This window comes from Leptodactylus fuscus, chromosome 11 (assembly GCF_031893055.1).
Source record: "Leptodactylus fuscus isolate aLepFus1 chromosome 11, aLepFus1.hap2, whole genome shotgun sequence".
In the NCBI taxonomy this organism is placed as follows: domain Eukaryota; kingdom Metazoa; phylum Chordata; class Amphibia; order Anura; family Leptodactylidae; genus Leptodactylus; species Leptodactylus fuscus.
The window spans coordinates 24,060,578-24,079,410 of record NC_134275.1 but is presented as its reverse complement, the minus strand read 5'-3'; the positions used below and the strand labels follow the sequence as shown (position 1 = coordinate 24,079,410).

At 43.9% G+C, this 18,833-nt stretch overlaps 1 protein-coding gene across 1 annotated transcript; it reads left to right on the top strand.

The window, feature by feature from the left end:
• The first annotated feature begins 4,317 nt into the window (after positions 1 to 4,317).
• Positions 4,318 to 9,645, top strand: BMP15 (bone morphogenetic protein 15). Its single transcript, XM_075259705.1, has 2 exons — positions 4,318 to 4,627; positions 8,837 to 9,645. Exons 1-2 carry the CDS (start codon positions 4,318 to 4,320, stop codon positions 9,643 to 9,645), a joined length of 1,119 nt encoding a protein of 372 aa, XP_075115806.1.
• Positions 9,646 to 18,833: the final 9,188 nt, after the last annotated feature.

Here is an 18,833-nt window from a genome sequence, read left to right as displayed (position 1 = left end):
TGGTGTCTGTTCTTCATGGCGGGCTAATCTGCTCCTGGTGCGATGTGCAATGGGCAAATGATCCTGTGACTGCTCAGCAGTTTCCATGCCGCGTGGTGTCAGATGTCGCTGGACATTTCTGCCAGTTCGGCTAGATACATGCCTCCTTCTTGGCATGTTGTAGCCAATGGTCACAAATATGTGTGGCTCGAAGAACTCTAAATAATCAAGTGTCAATAAAACAAGTCCAAAACAAGAGAAAAAAAGCAAAGTTTTGTACAATTCTGCTTGGGAGATACTGCCAACAACGCTTCTCCTAGGCAAGTGGCATCCAATACAGAACTGGAACACTAAGTCCATCATACATAGTGACATCATAATGGAGTCAGGGCTACCATCACCTTGTGCCCATACATTGTGCCTTCACCAGACTATACATATATACAGTACATATATATATAGTTTAATCACCAGCTACTTACCTTACAAGTACAGGGTACACATCACAGGGATGACTATGGACTATTGCTCAGTTCTGTATGCCCTATATTGTGTTACTAGGGGTGAATACTGCTCTGTTTATCACTGCAGATACTCAGCTGGCAGCCATCTTTAATATGACATTGTCTTCTCTGATGCCAACTGTCAAATACATACCTCACAACTTTCGAAGAACAGAAAGAGGGACAAAATGTGCAGCGCGCATAGTGCGCCGAGGCTAATTTAGCTCCGCACACTTTTATGTTGACCCCGCCCATTCTCATTCATTTTTCATGTGCCCCCACACAGTATAATCCTCCTACAGTCACCCGTACATTATATATCCCCACATTGTAATGTTCCCTTCCAACTGCCCCACAGTATTAGGTCCCTCTCCTGGTGCCCCAGTTTAAACTGGTGGAAACTAGAGGGGACATTAAACTGGGGCAGCTGGAGGGGACATTAAACAATGGGGGTAGTTGGAGAGGGGCAATAAATTAATGGCAGCTAGAGCAGGACATTAAACTGGGGGCAACTAGAGGGGGACATTAAACCGTAGAGGTAATGGTCATCTTGGGACGCATACTGTATTTTGAATGGTCTCTGACTCCTTCCCCTTCCCTTCCTCCCCCACCCCCTCATTTCCACTCTCAGGTTTTTGTGATGTATATACGTTCCCAGTCTATTTGACGGTATATGCATTGCTTCACATTCATGTTTTCTCTGTTTTCAATTCTTGTGTTGTATTGTATTTTACAAAAATCCTTTCAATAAAAATTACAGTTAACCCCCCCCAAAAAAAAACCAAAAAAAAAAAAAACCGTAGGGGTAGCTGGAGGGTGACATTAAACTGGGGGCAACTAGAGGCAGACAGGTCCTCCTCCAACTACCTCCACGGTTTAATGCCCCCTCCAGTTGTCCCCAGTTTAATCTCCCCCAGTTTAAGTGCACCCCTTCATCTATGTCCCCCCTTCCATTTCTCCCCTAGTTTCATATCCTCCTTCATCTGCCCCATTTTGTGTCCCCCCCCTCCATCTGCCCCCAGTTTCATGTTCCCCTTTCCTCTCTGCCCCTAGGTTACTGAGACACACACACACACACACACACACACACACACACACACAGTGTTGGACTGGGGTGTCTAGGGCCCACCAGTGGAATTGTTTCTAGGGGCCCACCATCAGGACCCCTGCAGACCAGCGATACCGAGTGGCTAAAGGTAATAACATGTCGGGAGCCATGCTGCTCACCCGCCATAAAATGTGCAACTACGCACTACTGCTACACACTGTATGGTAAGTGATCAGCATGGCTCCTAGAAATGTTACCATTACCTGTAGCCACGCTGTCCTGGAAGAGCCGATCTGCAGAGGTCCTGGCTGTTGTATCATCACAGATGTAATATTGACGGCCTATCCTAAGGACAGACCATCAATATTATAAAGAAGGATAAATCCTTTAAAGATTTGTCCAGGAATTGGAGCAACTCATATGCTGGGCGGGAGGTGTAAGTTAAAATTTTTTTTTAAAAAAAAGCGTCTTCACCTGTCCCCGGTGCTCCATTGTCTGCCGCCAGTGTCCGTTCCTCCCCAATCTCACAGTACAGCGCTATAGACGCTACTGTGAGGAAGGGCATTCCTGACTGACAGTAAGAAACGCCCTTCTGACAGTGAAGAGCTACACTACTGGCACTGATAGCTCTTCACTGGGGGCACAGAACATGAAAGCCGAGCTGAATTTAGCGCACTATCGGCTTTCTAGTGGTGTATTAAACCGCATGTGCCCCAGGAGATGAAAGGTCATCTTTAACATCTCAATATACTGTACATCACACTATAAGGATAAGCATACCTCCCAAGAGGACGCAGATCTGAGTTGAACACATACGCGGCTGAAGCAAGGAGCTGTCACAGTTCAGATCCTTGCTTCGCCGCTGCACGCCACCTACTGGCTGTGTAGACGCGATGTGATGACGTCACATCGCGTCTACAACTGTGCGCGAGAGAGAAAGAGCGGCGAGGGAACAAGGAGAAGGTAAGTGTAATGTGTACACTGAGGTGGAACGTGAAACTGGGGGCAGATAAAGGAGAGGACGGCACGACACTGGGGGCAGAGATGGGGGACATGAATCTGGGGGCAGAGATGGAGGGACATGAATCTGGGGGCAGAGATGTGGAGACATGAATCTGCGGGCAGAGATGGAGGGACATGAATCTGGGGGCAGAGATGTGGAGACATAAATCTGGGGGCAGAGATGGAGGGGACATGAATCTGGGGGCAGAGATGTGGAGACATGAATCTGGGGGCAGAGATGTGGAGACATGAATCTGGGGGCAGAGATGGAGAGGACATGAATCTGAGGGCAGAGATGTGGGGACATGAATCTGGGGGCAGAGATGGAGGGACATGAATCTGTGGGCAGAGATGGGGGACATGAATCTGGGGGCAGAGATAGAGGGGGGGCATGAATCTGGGGGCAGAGATGGAGGGGGGGCATGAATCTGGGGGCAGAGATGGAGGGGATATGAATCTGGGGGCAGAGATGTGGGGACATGAATCTGGGGGCAGAGATGGAGGGGGGACATGAATCTGTGGACAGAGATGGGGACATGAATCTGGGGGCAGAGATGGAGGGGGGACATGAATCTGTGGGCAGAGATGGGGGACATGAATCTGGGGGCAGAGATGGAGAGGGGGCATGAATCTGGGGGCAGAGATGGAGGGGACATGAATCTGGGGGCAGAGATGTGGGGACATGTATCTGGGGGCAGAGATGGAGGGGGGACATGAATCTGGGGGCAGAGATGGAGGGGGGACATGAATCTGTGGGCAGAGATGGGGAACGTGAATCTGGGGGCAGAGATGGAGGGGACATGAAACTGAGGGCAGAGATGGAGGGGGGACATGAAACTGGGGGCAGATGAAGGGTGTATATGAAACTGGGGACAGAGATGGAGGGAGGACATATAATTTATGGGTGAGTGTAGGAGGATTATACTGTGTGTGGGCATATGAAAAATTAATGAGAATGGGCGGAGTCAACACAAAAGTGGGCGGGGCTAAATTTGCGCCACACATTTTGTCCCTCTTTCGGTTCTTCAAAAGTTGGGAGGTATGGGATAAGCCGATAAGGCCTAACACAGTATCCCGCAGCAAAAAAGGGCTGCGGGAAACCCCCGGCGCTAAGACATCAGTTTTTCCTGCTATGCTTTTTGCAGACACTCCACAGAGATTTCCTCTGAGGACTTTCTACTTCCATTATACCTATAGGGACACTGTAAGTGAGTCTGTAGGTATAAGTGAGAATAGGACAATAGCATAGCATAAGGGTATATGTACACATGCAGGTTTTGCTGCAGTTTTTGAATTGAAAAAGGAGAATACTATCATTCCTTTGTACCGTCTCACCTTTTATGATACGTATGTGGTTTTATCTTCAAAAAACCTGATCAAAATCACGTGTGTTTATTTTTTAGATTTTTGCCTTGTTGTGGAGTTGAATGGGTTAAGTGGGAGGTTCATGTCATGTTCTCATCACAAAGCAGGCTGATTCTATATAAGACAGGACAAGGCGGCCTCCCTCCTTACCCTGCTATAGATGTGCCTTGGTGGGTTTCTATATACTTTGTTTAAAAGAAAAGTCACTTGCTGCAGAGCTGTTCAACCCCTCAAGTATCTGTTACATTTAATATATGGGGACATTCACTACTTTATACCCCTCCCATTTTAAGTAATGACCTCACCTGGGTGAGAAAATGTTGATGCTGCCACCCAGAGTCTTTCCTCCTTTTTGTGATCCTGCAAAGACCTGCTCACTATATTCCCCTCCATGAAACTGCCACATGATAGACTCCTGCAATGATGCCGGCATCTCAAAACCTATTGCTTTTCTGGTTGCTTATTGTTGTGTCACCCCCTGCAATGGGGATGAAAGGGTTAGAATCGATCATGAGATCTCATTCTCTGCCATTGATTCGGACGTTGATGGACCATGGACCTTTGAAGTCTCGCATGGCAGCAAAACGTGATCTGAGTAGACAGCACCTACGCTTTATGCTGGAATTGTACAAGAGGTCGGCAGATGGAGATGGAAGACCCAAAGCCAACAGACCAGCTGGAGCTGCAGTGAGGCTTGTAAGGCCTGTCAGTCAAGCACCTTTTATATCAGGTGAGAGTCTCAGGGGTGTTGAAGGCTTCATTCACACTAGTGGGTTTTTTTTCTGTTTGGTTTGCAGTCTGTTAAAGGGGTGTTCTGACTCCCAGTAGTCCGTTGCAGCCAATCGCAAGCCTCAGCGGTGACCTCTTCACAAGTGGCTCATCACAGTAGTCCTATATTGTTTGTGAAAAGGTGACTTTTGAGGCCTGTGATTGGCTGCAGAGGCCACCAGGCACAAGCGGCCCTGGAACCTGTAAACTGAAGATCAGACCTGCTGAATCTGGAAATTGAGAGGTGTCTGTTTTTTTTTTTTTGTTTTTTTTTTTAATTTTAGTTATGACCATTTCAGCAGCACGTTAGTGTCTGTTTTTTTTTGTCACGGGTGAAAAATCCTACATGCAGGTCTTTTGTGTCCATTAAAAAAAAAATGACTTTGGGGTCATTCACACTGCGTTTTTTGCCAGCGGATTTTGACGTGGAATCCGCTTCAAAATCCGCTGCCAAAAACCGCTCCAATGGGAGCCGCTCGCTTCTTTTTTCCATTAGCTAGAAAGCAGAAAAAAGAAGTGACATGCCGCTTCTTCCCACGGCTGACTCATCCGCGGCCTCTGCGGCGCGAGGCTTCTTCCCGTTTAGGCCCATTCATTCGTACCTAATCTGGAGTGGAATGTCGCAACTGGATGCCGGTGCACCGCATCAGCATTCCATCACGGCTAGCTGCACGGTATGTTCACATACACAGAATCCATTTTCTGCCATGTGAACATACCCTTAGAGGTTATCTGGGCAAAATATTTAAATAAGTGGGGGAAGTGAAGAAAAAAATTACTCATAAATTTTTTGCTTGGACCCCTTTCCTTTTAACCAATTAAAGGGTCTCTATCATTGGGAAAAGTCATTTTTAGATGAGCACAATCTTGCATGGCCTTTAGAAAGGCTATTCCTTTAGTATGTAAATTGCCTCAGTAGATTTTGAATAAGTCTGTTTTTATTCATTTGCTAATGAGCACCGTGCACCCGAAGTGTCTGCTCTATGTGTATGCACAGCAGAGACAAGTCATCAGCACAGCGGCCTCTGCTATATATACACAGAGCAGACTCTCAAGTCGCAGCTCATTAGCATATGAATAAAAACAGACTTATGCAACATCTACCGAGGCAATTTACATAAGGTAGGTGTTGAATAGCCTTTCTAAAGGCTATACATGCATGTGCTTATTTTAAAATGACTTTTCCCAATGATAGAGCCCCTTTAAGGATGCAGGGTGGTTTGGACGTTAATTCTGACTTTATTTTCGTATTTTCCCTCCTAGTTTTCCAAAGTTCATAACTTTTATTATTCTGTTTCCATAGCTATGTGAGGGCTTATTCTTTGTGTAACAAGTTTTACTTTAATTTGCCATCATTTTGGGGTACATATGTTTTAATGGCAGAACCCGCAATCTTATTCCAGGGAGTCTGAGGGATGACAGGGGGAATCCGGAATCCTTGCATGCCGTGATCGCTATGGATTGTGGCATCCCGCGAGTTAATCCGCTGGAGCAGGATGTAATGCTGCAGGTACAGCTTCTGTGCCCGTGGCATTACAGTGCTGTACTATTACTGAGCTGAGCGTTAACTAAATGTAATAGAATGGCGCAGAGTGGGAAGGGGTTAAGTTACTATGCAATGGTTGGTGTCATGTCATGGTGTTGCAGTATTATTTGGGCCTTGTATAGAAGTATTATTTGAAATATTAGTCTCAGGCCCGGTTCACATCTGCGTCCGGCATTCTGTTCGGGGACTCCTGCATGTCTGACTTTGAAATGAATGGGTTTTAAAGCTGACTGCTGGGTAGCTGTCCCCTGTCCAGTTTCTCGGGACTGAGGACGGAAATCCAGCGGAATGACACAGGGCGGCACCGAGCACAAGTGTGAGAGCCACCTTACTCTCTTAGTGCTAGAAATGAATGCTGTAGCGCTCTGCACAGGGTCTTGACTGAATATGACTGTGGTGTTGGTTTAATAGCTCTAATTTGGGGCCCCACTTTTAATTTTGCCCAGGGTTACGCTTTGTCTAAAACCGGCCCTGCTTAGATGTTAGATTGGGCAGGACAACCCCTTTAGTCTCCTATTAATATCTGCCATATGTGGTTTTATTCATATACCTTTTAATGGACATATGTTCTTCATGTTGGTTATGGATAGAACATGGTCCCTTTTGATTTTTTTTTTTTTTTTTTAATGGGTAATTCAGACAAACTCTGTTATTGGAACAAAAGGAATGGAAATCTGCTTTGTATTGGGCATTTTTGGTCAGTAAGACAATCCAGTAAGGTCTATGGATTTGTGAAAATCACGGGTAGCACACATATGTCTTCTGTATGGTGTCCATTCTCCATGTGAATAATGGATCAACTGCAGATTATATATGAACAAGGATTGTGTGCTGTTTGTGATCGATAAGGGCCCATAAACATCAAATTTTTTTCCATGTGCGGCCCATTTGCCCGGCCAAGTTTTATCAATGTTCTATCCAGAATCGCGTACACCTCGCTGGAGGATAGGCTTTTTTAAAAAAATTAATTGTATAGTCCTATTGTGTTATCTATGCAGACTGTTGTATGGGCACAGTCTGCGATAGTGATGAGAGCGCTGCTGAGAATATGACCAGTCTATGGTCTTTTGGAAATGTGGGCTGAAGTTAATATGTTTATGTGGGGATTGGAAGAGACCAATATAACCACTATGCTCCGCTCAGTCGGCCTCATGGACACTGCGCTCTCCTGGTTCTCCTCTTATCTCTCAGACTGCACTTTCAGTGTATCATTTGCGGGCTCTGTTTCCTCCCCTCTTTCCCTTGCTGTTGGGGTTCCTCAGGTCTTGGTCCTAGGCCCCCTCCTCTTTTCTCTCTACACAGCCACCATTGGACAAACCATCACCAGATTTGGCTTCTGGTACTATCTTTATGCTGATGACACCCAATTATACACATCTTCCAGTGACATCACCCCTGCACTAATACAGAACACCAACAACTGTCTCTCTGCTGTCTCAAATATCATGTCCTCACTCTATCTGAAACTAAATCTCTCCAAGACTGAACTACTACTGTTTCCACCATCTAATAGATCTGTCCCTGATATATCCATTGCAGTCTCAGGCCTTACTATAACTCCTAGGCAGCAGGCCCGCTGCCTCGGGGTCATGTTTGACGCAGACCTTTCCTTCACCCCTCATATTGAATCACTCGCACGTTCATGTCACCTCCACAACATCTCCAGAATGCACCCTTTCCTTACCAGAGATACACTAAAGACACTTATTGTCTCTCTGATTCATTCTCACCTTGACTACTGTAACTCCTTACTAATCGGTCTTCCCCTCAGTAAACTCTCCCCTCTATAATGTATTCTGAATGCAGCGGCCAGGCTCATCTATCAGGCTAGACTCTACAGCGATGCCTCGGGTCTGTGCCAGTCGCTACATTGGCTGCCTATTCATTATAGAATAAAATATAAAGTTATTACTCTCATCCACAAGGCTCTCCATAATGCCGCACCTCCCTACATTTCTTCCCTCATCTCTGTCTACCGCCCAACCCGTGCTCTCCGCTCACTCAATGACTTAACACTTACATCCTCTATTATCAGAACCTCCCACGCTCGTATACAAGACTTCTCCCGAGCTGCACCACTTCTCTGGAATGCTCTACCCCGGACAATCAGATTAACTCCCAATTTCTACAGTTTCAAACGCAAACTAAAGACGCATCTTTTCAGACAGGCCTATCACAATTTCTAACGTAAACCCTTAACCCTCCTCTGTCCCCGCTCCCACATTTCCCCACATGATATGATGTCATCTCATGCTAACTTTATAGGTCCAAGCTCCATCCACATGTTACAGGACACCACTAGTGATGGCTCATAAAGTCTTATGTTTGTGTAATGACAGTAACCTCTATTACAAAGTCTCTGACCTCTGCATAAGCAATGCCGCCCCTGCTACCTCTTGTGTCACCCCCTCTACCTCATAGATTGTAAGCTCTTGTGAGCAGGGCCCTCAGTCCCATTGTGTGAAATGACTCTTTGTAATGTATCTTTCTGTCTGTATTTGAACCCTACAAATTGTACAACGCTGCGGAATATGTTGGCGTTATATAAATAAAATGTATTATTATTATTAATATAAGCTCCTTGCTATTCTCGTCTTTCATCGCATGTCTTTCTTTCTTTTGTAGAAAAGCAATGGAGGATACAAAATCTTAATTTTATCCTACATAACCTAAAAAAAGAGGAGCTGATGAAGGCAAGTGTAATGTATCCCAGAACAATGTATTTTGGGGACAGTTACCACATATGCAAGGTGGATCTTCTGCCAAGTGCTGGTCTCTTCTCCAAGACAAGAGTTTCCCCTGGAATTTGGAGGTGGGCTGAGACAGATATCACGTCCCACATCAGATCGCAACTAGAGGATGCAAACCAAAGTTTACATGTCCAACTCGTGTGCCAGAGTATTGGAAAACGTAACATGATATCTCTGGGTGCTTCGGCCTCTCACACTCCTTTCTTACTCCTCTACTTTAACTCTGACTTCCATAACCAATCTACTAAGAAGATTTTAACTGCATTTTCAGAAAAGACTGCACAACATGTGTTGAGAAGGAAACCACGTCAAGTGGGAACTTTTGGCATTAAGCTTCCGATAATTTCCAACCAAAGTGAACAAGTCAAGAATCATTGCTCATTACGTCCATTTTGGGTTAGTTTTCATCAGCTAGGATGGGATCACTGGATTATTGCACCGCACAGGTACAACCCTGGCTACTGCAAGGGAGACTGCCCCAGGCTTCTACATTCAGGGTATAATTCACCAAACCATGCCATTATTCAGAACTTTATTAATCAGGTGGTTGATAAAAATGTCCCACGTCCTTCTTGCGTCCCGTACTCCTACGGTCCAATCAGTGTTCTTATGATTGAACCCGGAGGAAATATCCTTTATAAAGAATATGAAAATATGATTGCAGAATCATGCACCTGTCGGTAAGAGATCAGAAACTGTCCGACAAGAAAGCAAGCACCTTATAAGGTCACTTTATGAACCTACTTGAAGATGTGTGTAAATATGTGTGTGTTATTTAATGAGCTTCTAGATGGGACTTATGAGCAGGTCTTTTTCTATGTTTGTATAACTTTATTCCTCTCCCACCCCAAACTTAAAAAAATAAAACTTTTTTCACTTTTTTGTAATTCTATGCATAGATTTTAGTGGTTTAAAGATGAACTCCTTAAGAAAATAACTTGGGATCCCTATCGTCATGAAATCTCATCAGACCTCACATATACAGCAGAGATCGGGCGGTGTATGTATGTCTAAGACGCTGTAATGTTGCAAGTTGCTCCGAATATATAATGCAGTGTAACTGCTCCTTATAATAAAACTGAAGGAATTTGTGCTAATATATATATAGACTTGTTGACAAAAGTAACGCACCAAGAAGGACTTGTTGGAAATAAATGACACTTTAAGCTGAGGCCCCACGTTGCGGAAATGTAGCTTTTTTTTTTTTTTATTTTGTTGTGTTTTTTGAGCCAAAGGCAGGAGTGAGTTAAGCAGAGGGTAGAAGTAGAAGGACTTTTTATAGATTTCCCTTTCCTTTTGTAGAGATATCGTCACTCCATAGGGAGAGAACCACCATTTAGGTGTGTGGAGTCTTATTAAGCCATGAGTGCTCCACTGTGCAAAGGAACATGGGAAGAATATGCAAATCTGACTTCCAATTAGAATGCCAGTGCCTCAAGAATACACACCAATAGAGGGCGCTCACTGAGATTGTGGAAGTCTATCTTCCATGATGTAATTAGGAAGACAGAGTCTCAGTCAAACAAACCTATAGAGGGTGCTCCCTTTAACATCATTCCGACCTTCTCAGAGGCCTTTGTTTGATGTTGGGATTTTACCAGGTAAGTCTCTCAGCCAAGGACAGCTGTTTCGATGTGTTGCATCTCATCAGCTTGGCACGGAGAGGACCCTGTCTAAGCCTCTCACCTCAGGTCAGTCCTCCCTGCGCTAAGCTGATGTGATGCAACACATCGAAACAGCTGTCCTTGTCTGAGAGACTGTACCTGGTAAAATCCCAACATCATTGCAAACAAAGGCCTCTGAGAAGGTCGGCATGATAAAGGGAGCGCCCTCTATTGGTTTGCTTGACTGAGACTGTCTTCCTAATTACATCATGGAAGATAGACTTGCACATTCTCAGTGAGCGCCCTCTATTGGTGTGCATTCTTGAGCCACTGACTTCCTAATTACATCATGGAAGTCAGATCTCCTTTTGTAGCCATTCTTGGCTTTGAGTCAAAAAACCTCAACAAGAACCACAGCAAAAAGTCGCGTTTCTGCAACGAAGGGCATTAGACGTGTGAATGTGATGATGGTGTATATATAAGCAGTTATAATATCAGAGCCAATAAAGGTGAGGGTGGCTAGCTGTCCATGGTGCCGGACGTGTTGTGACATCAGATTTAAGTTTTTAAGTTTGTGGGAATGGTCTGGGCATGGGTATGTAATAAAGGTGCTACCTGTGTCTGGATACTCAATTACGAAGCTGTGGTAGTGCTTGTGCAAGGATCCTCTCTACTGGGGGTCTGTCTGGCCCATCCAGTAACTGTCTCACCATATATTGCACCTTAGGGCTAAAGCCCCAATTTGCGGAAACACTTTTTTTTTTTTTTTTTTCCCCAGATTTTGTCGCGGTTTTTTGAGCCAAGTCCAGGAGTGGATTGAGCAAAAGGTATAAGCATAAGAACTTCCTCTAATTTTTCATTCCTTTCATAGCCATTCTTGGCTTTGGCTTAAAAAACCGCAACAAAATCTGCAACAAAAAAAGCTGCGTTTATGCAAAGTGGGGCCTTAGCCTAGGGGTACTATACAATATACTGCCCTTAAGTGGCCCTCCCATAGCATAATGCCCATTTACTGGCTGCCACATGGCATAATGCCCCCTTATGCCCCTATACAGAAGTTGTGCCATACAAATTAAAAAAATAAAGAAATTATTCTGAGCTACTCCTATTTCCACAGAGGTGTCTTCAGGCTCTAGCTCTAATGCTGTGATTTTTCAGCAGACTGTTGTCTTAGGGTACGTTCACATATATCAGTTGCATCGGTATCGGGTTTTTTTGTCATTACAACCGATGGCAAACTGATGCAAAAATTTGATAAATTTATACTTCAAAACCATCAGTTTTTCCATGATGGTCCATGAGGTATGATTGACTGTAATAGAACAGGAGTACTCAACTACATTAAATTAGTCTGGGTTTCGCTATCAAGTAAGGTTGCTTTCATACGGAGTATGCTTTCAATGTGATATGCGCGTATCACATTGAAAAAAATAGGTAAAAAGCCTCCCACTGAGTTCAATGGGTAGCGCACGTAAGACCGAACCCATTGAAGTCAATGGGATTCTGTTTTACTGTGCTCACTCTGACACGTTTTTATGTGTCAGAATGAGCGGAGCGTTACTCCGTATGAAAGGAGCCTAAGGGTTCGAGGAAAACACGTCCAGCATTGTTTTTTTGGACAAAAAGATGCATCTGACTATAACACGAACCCCAGGTCTGGATAAGTTTATACTGTGTGGGAGGAACTAATGTGGCATACTGTACAGTGGGGCAACTAACATGGTATAATACTGTGCAGGGGGCAACTAATGTGGCATTATATTGTACAGGAGGTACTAACATGGCATTAATACTGACAGGGGCCTTAGTGTGGCACTATACTGTGCAGGGGGCACTATGGAGCAATATACTGCACAGGGGGCACTAAGGAGCAATATACTGTGGGGTGCACTAATGGGACATGCTCCATTATTGTATCCCCCCCCCCATACATAATTTATATTAACAGTGGTAGAGAGGGCTATTCATTCACCTCCCACCCATTGTCCCAAAGTTGACACCTTGCAGTAGGGATCAGCAATAGTCCCTGCTGCCTACACAAGAGGTGGCATTTTTCCATCCAACTAAGGCACAGATCTAATGCCATATGGAGCCAGAACTGATGTCTCTTGTGCCAGAACCAATCCCATAGAGAACTATGGGATCCGTTCTGGCATCAGTTTTCCTCCGGCTCATGTCATATCCACCACGCCAGATGGACACTGATAGTAGGGATATGGATATGTCAACGCACAGTTAGTGAACTGAGTGCATATTGCGTAATAATTTGTTGTCTAAGTAATAAGTTCTGCTGGCACACAATGATGTCACAGTAAAAGAATAATAAACACTGTGGCATCATAGTACAGAGATAATGCCCAGTATGATGACATCATAGCACAGGGCTAATGCACACACAAAAAGATTGCTGTGTACACTATGACATCACTGCATATGAAGAAAGTAAATATACTGAAGGCAATATGATGGCCCAGTAAGTAATGTAGGCACATTGTTTTCCATGCCCCCTTCCATCACTCATAATTATCACTAATTACATGCTAGGACTTGGTGGAAATGTCCCCCTAAAGTTGTTGGCTCCCCGCACTCCAAGAGCTGTGCAGATTTTGATGAGGACTTGGAAAATCAAGCCCCTTTGCTGCAAATGGGGTATGCTGAGTGCAGGGCCGCCGATAGGGCAGTACTACCGCTACTGGCGTCAGGGGCCCGGCCAAATTGAAAAATTGGGGGGGCCCGGCCCCTGGCGCCAGCAGTCCAAGGGCTGGATTGGGGGACGGGGACCGATCGGGGCCCTGACATTTCGATCGGGCCCCCTGCAGTGCCCACTGCCCAGGCCCCAGGTCAGAGGAGGTTGTTTAAGCCAGTGTGCCGGGTGTGCCGCGGGGAAAGTTCCCCAGACGCGTGGCAAGATTGGCACGGGAGACCTACTGTATATTGCAGGCACAGCAGCCAGTCCCTGCTTGTAAATGTAGACGGAGCGTCCTTACACTGCTCTGCTAGAGCTCAGGTGTAGGACACGCCCCCTTCTCTCCCTGCCCACCAATCAGAGGTGAGCCTCTCACTGCACCGGATAAGGGACCTGCTGCTACATGTGAGGAGGAGCTCCTGCCGTCTGCAGCCCTGAATAGGAGAGGAGGAGAGGAAGCTGAACAAAGTGAAAGTAAAAGAAAACACCAGGTTAGTAACTATTCTTATTAATGTCAGGCATTTGGGGTTATTACTTTAGTTTTAGTAACTCCATGTGCCTCACATTAATAGCAATTAACCCCATCATGTCCCTCATATTAACCCCTGTGGCTCACATAAGAGTTAATAACATGTGTGACATATGGGGGTACTATATAATGAAGATATTTACTTAATTATTACCTCCATATGTCTCACATATCAGTGTCCCTTATGTAAAGCACACAGGGGGTTAATGTGAGGGACATGATGGGGTTAGATAAGATAAGATAATCCTTTAATAGTCCCACCTTGGGGAAATTTCAGAATTCAGGGGTTCACTGCTATTAATATGAGGCACATTGAGTTGTAACCTGTAATATACATGACCAAACTTTTTATACACAACTGTGGATAAAAATACAGACCTATACATTTCTAAGGACCCATATATACAGCCATTCTTTTTGTGGCTGTGTATCTGGGCCAAATTGAAGAACTGAAAACTATAGAGCAGGTCCTATATCTGTCCTATACATTCCCTATATCTGTCCTATACATCACCTATATCTGTCCTATACGTACCCTGTATCTGTCCTATATATACCCTATATCTGTCTGCATTTGTGGCCCTGTCAATTAATTTTTAATGTTTATATCAGTGAAAACCACATGCGTGCCACTTGTATGCAGGAGGCTGAGGCCCCACGTTGCATAAACGCAGCGTTTTTGTTGCAGATTTTGCTGCAGTTTATTTCAACCAAAGATTCAACCATTTAGAATCTATATTATTAACTATATGTATAATATGTACTGTTTTAGTGTCATTTTGTGCCATTTTGGTTGGTGGTGTGCCCCGGGATTTTTGAAGTGTAAAAAGTGTGCCGCGGCTCAAAAAAGGTTGAAAATCACTGGTTTAATTGTCGCAAAATGAAGTAGTCTTAAAATGGTGGTGGGGGGGGGGGCCCAGACACTTAGGCTGTATGGGGCCCCAAAATTCCTGATGGCGGCCCTGGCTGAGTGAATTGTTCATGGAAAAAAAAAAGACATCCCCTGAAAATAAGCCCTACCTCATCTTATGGAGCAAAAAAATTAATATAAGACCCTGTTTTATTTTCAGAGAAACACGGTATAAAACCAACTGTAACTGTATGACGGCATCAAAGTGGCATGGAGGGATCAGTCTGTGGCACTGCAGAGGTGTTATGGAAGCCCAGGTTGTATGATAGCTGCCTTCAGCTCGTCTGCATTGTTGGGTCTGGGGTCTCTCATCTTCCTCTTGACAATATGAGTTTGCTGGCCAGTCCAGCACAGTGATACCATGGTTATTAAACCAGGTCTTGGTACTTTTGGCAGTGTGGACAGGGGCAAGTCCTGTTGGAAAATGAAAATTCCATCTCCAAAAAGCTTCTCGGGAGAGGGAAGCATGAACTGCTCTAGAAATTCCTGGTAGACGGCTGCGCTGACTTTGGTCTTGATAAAACACAGTGGACCTACACCAGCAGATAACATGTCTCCCTAAACCATCACTGATTGTGGAAGCTTCACACTAGACCTCAAGCAGCTTGGATTGTGGGACCTTCCAAATGAAATGCAAAACTTACTTTCATCTGGAAACACCTTTGACCACTGAGCAACGGTCCAGAACTTATTTATAATTTATTTTTTTATTTTTTTAACACATACAATGGAGAGATTCAGCAAATTTCTTAAATTACAAATGTAAAAAAGTTGCAAATCACCAATGCCACTTGCAACTACAGAATATAAATAGACGGACCTGGCGGCAGGGTCACTGCACACATCATATTTACCACAAAAGTGGCGTTAATGATGGCAGAATCTAGGGTAGCCAAGGGATAAAATATGCCTGTCTTGATAAGTCTACTTTAGGCTAAGGCCCCACTGGGCAGAAAAGCAGCGTAAAAAACGTTTTCTGCGTTTTCTGTTGCGGAAAAAAACCGCGCATGTACATGCATTTTTTATTACGTTTTTCAGTTTTGTGCTGCGAGAATTCATGAGTTTTCTGTTGAGTTTCTCATGTGCAATAAAGGTAATTGAAAGGCTATATTGAAAATCCTAAGGAATTACGGGCTGGAAACTCCGCAATTTGGCCATAGCAGAAATGCCGCAGGAAAAATCGTGGCATTTTACACTGCTTGCAATTATATCTATGGAAACACCGGCGGCTTTCCCATAGATATAATTGTAACAGAAAGTCTGTGGAGGAAAACTCAGTGAACTTTCTGTTCAAATCACTGCGGGAAGAACTACAATGCGTTCACGTTGCGGTAGCGCGGAGGTTCTAGCCTGGTTGAGCCTTGGTTGAGCCTTAGCCTCAACCAAGCAAGCCAGTGAGTTTTTGTTTGCGGATTTTGATGCTTTTCCGTGGCGTTTCTGCAAAACATTTATCATGCTGCGTTTTTGCTGCGGTTTTCACACTCTCTATAGAAATCTATGGAGGGAAAAATTTGGCATTTCTGCAACTATAATCGACATGCTGCGTTTTTCAAAAACGCAAACGTTTTTGAAAAATGTAGCTTTTCCGCAGTTTTTTTTTCGCAGTGTGGGGCTAGGATTAGACAAAATTGCATTCACTATGCTGGTACTGTAAAACGCAGCATTTTTTTCCGTTGCGTTTCTGCAAAGCCCAAAAAACACTGCGTTTCTGCCCAGTAGGGCCTTAGCCTTAGGCAGGGTTCACACTACTGTTGGATTTCGTTATGAAGGTGTCCATTAAAAAAAAAAAAAAAATCTAGACACCTATCGTAACGGACACTGACTGATGTTAATGTGTCTGTTTTTTTAACTGATCCATTTAATGTCAGTTTAGTGACAGGTTTTTTTTTTACACTTTCTGATTTTTGGTGTTTTTATTTTTGGTGTATGCACAGAAAAAAACGAACAAAAAAAAATGGCTGTCCTTTATAAGTCCATTCCTCATAGACTTCAATGTTAAAAGTAAGGACGTGTAACATCCATCATGAAAATATTTCATCCTGCATGCAGGATTTTTTTTTAATCCGCGAAAAAAACCGGACCTGTAACGGATTGGGTGTATAACGGATACTAACGGTCACAAGACAAAATCCCATTGAAATCAATAGAAATTTTAATGGATTTGTGTGTTTATTGCTAAAATCTTAAAATGCAACGGACACTACTGACGGTCACCAGTGCTAGTGTGAACGCCCCCTTAGTTTATACACAGATATAGCAGGGTTGGGGGGCAACACGGTGGCTCAGTGCAGCCTTGCAGCGCTGGAGTCCTGGGTTCGAATCCTGCCAGGGACAACATCTGCAAGGAGTTTGTATTTTCTCCCCGTGTTTGCATGGATTTCCTCCCATTCTACAAAGACATACTAATAGAAAAAAAAAAAGTACATTGTGATCTTAATATGGGGTTCAAAATCTACATTAAAAAAAAAAAAAGATGTATCAGGGTTATTAATCACATGTGGGGTGTGCTATCATGATCTGCTTATGATGTTGTGTTGCACTGAGAAGCAGTTCATTTGAATTATTAAGGGTATGTTCACACAGTGGAATTTGCATTCTGCGTGTGAACACTTCCGCGTGGCTAGCTGTGATGGGATGCCGATGCTGCATTCCGTTCCGGATTAGGCCCTAAGAATGGGTCTTATCAGTAGGAAAGTGTCACGGCTGAGTCAGCCACGGAATCTGCGGCAAAATAGGGCAGCTCGCTTCTTTTTTTTTCTGCTACTAGCGGGAAAAAGTAAGCGAGGGGCTCCCATTGAAGTTAATGAGAGCCATTTTTTGAGGCGGATTCCGCATCAAAATCCACTCCATAAAACACTGTGTGAACATCCCCTAAGTGATCCAAGCATGCGTCTGTTGATTCATATGAATTGCTGGGCAGTAGCTACCTAGAGAAGGGGAAAGTATGGGTTATTATGATTTATTAATATCTGCCACATTACATATAAGTCAAACAGAATTCATGCTGGGCTTATGCTGAAAACTCATCTTTACCTATATATTGTGAATTAGTGCAGCTCTACTTGGCTCTAAATAATTAAATTGTAATACTATTTGGGCCCTTTAATGCAGGTCTATACTCCATGTGTGCACTGTATGACAATATCTGGACAAGGCATGGTGTTCTTGGCAATGAAATATATGTCAAGGCGTTTTTAAATGGCCAGTCATGATGTCATATTCCCAAGAGAAGGAAAACCATTGGTCACATCCTATCGTTGGCCATAGCCTACAAGTACTGGAGTCCACCATTGTTTCCGCAATGTGGGGCCTTAGCCTTAAAGGGTTTGGCTGGCAACCAAGCTCCAGTAATGACATGAAATAGATGCTGGGGTCCTTTATTGATGGTTCTCTGCCTCATCTCTGTCTAACCAGTCACAACCGAGCTCATTGGAAGGGGTTATACATATTATATTATTATTATGTCATTTGTAATAGTCCTAGATACAATGTGACAATATGACTCAGTATTATGTCTACATATTTTACCATTTAGAAGTATATACTGTGTGTGTGTGTGTGTGTGTGGATACAGCATGTAGAGATTAATAGTTATCTTCTACTGCTGAATGAATTAACCTTTCAAGTATCTACTGGAATAACTGCAGGAGATTTACTGTAATAACACCCAGCATACACTTACATAAGAAGACTTCATGCCTTGTAACGGACAGAATCAGTTTTGTCTTTTACTATTATTTTATTAACTTATATTACAATGTTTGAAATGTTGCAGGTGAAGGGCGACACTGATGGGAGTGCAAAGCAGAGACTGACACTAATATATCACTTATATATCACATATGTGGTGGATCCTTATTCTGCTGTCTGACTGCAGCTGGTTTGATATCTGATATGTATTATATTAATGCTCTAATAGCTGGTTGTCACATGTGTAATAGGTGGAGATAAGATTCTAATAGAGAATCTCATCACAGTTCAACAGTTGGAATAACTCTTCAGAAGTACCGCCTCCCCCCCCCACCTCCTATTCAGTGTGGTGACCTCGGGGAGGAAGACTCCCTCTTCTCCACTGCATATTCTCATTGAGTTTTCTTGAACACGTTTCTCAAGAGTGTTAGGTGTATGCAAACTGCAGTATAT

Bases quoted from the DNA above. Each gene is read 5' to 3' on its own strand.
- BMP15 (XM_075259705.1), top strand. From the start codon at position 4,318: ATGATGCCGGCATCTCAAAACCTATTGCTTTTCTGGTTGCTTATTGTT. The intron at 4,628-8,836 runs GTGAGAGTCTCA...TTTCTTTTGTAG, and splicing joins TCAAGCACCTTTTATATCAG to AAAAGCAATGGAGGATACAA.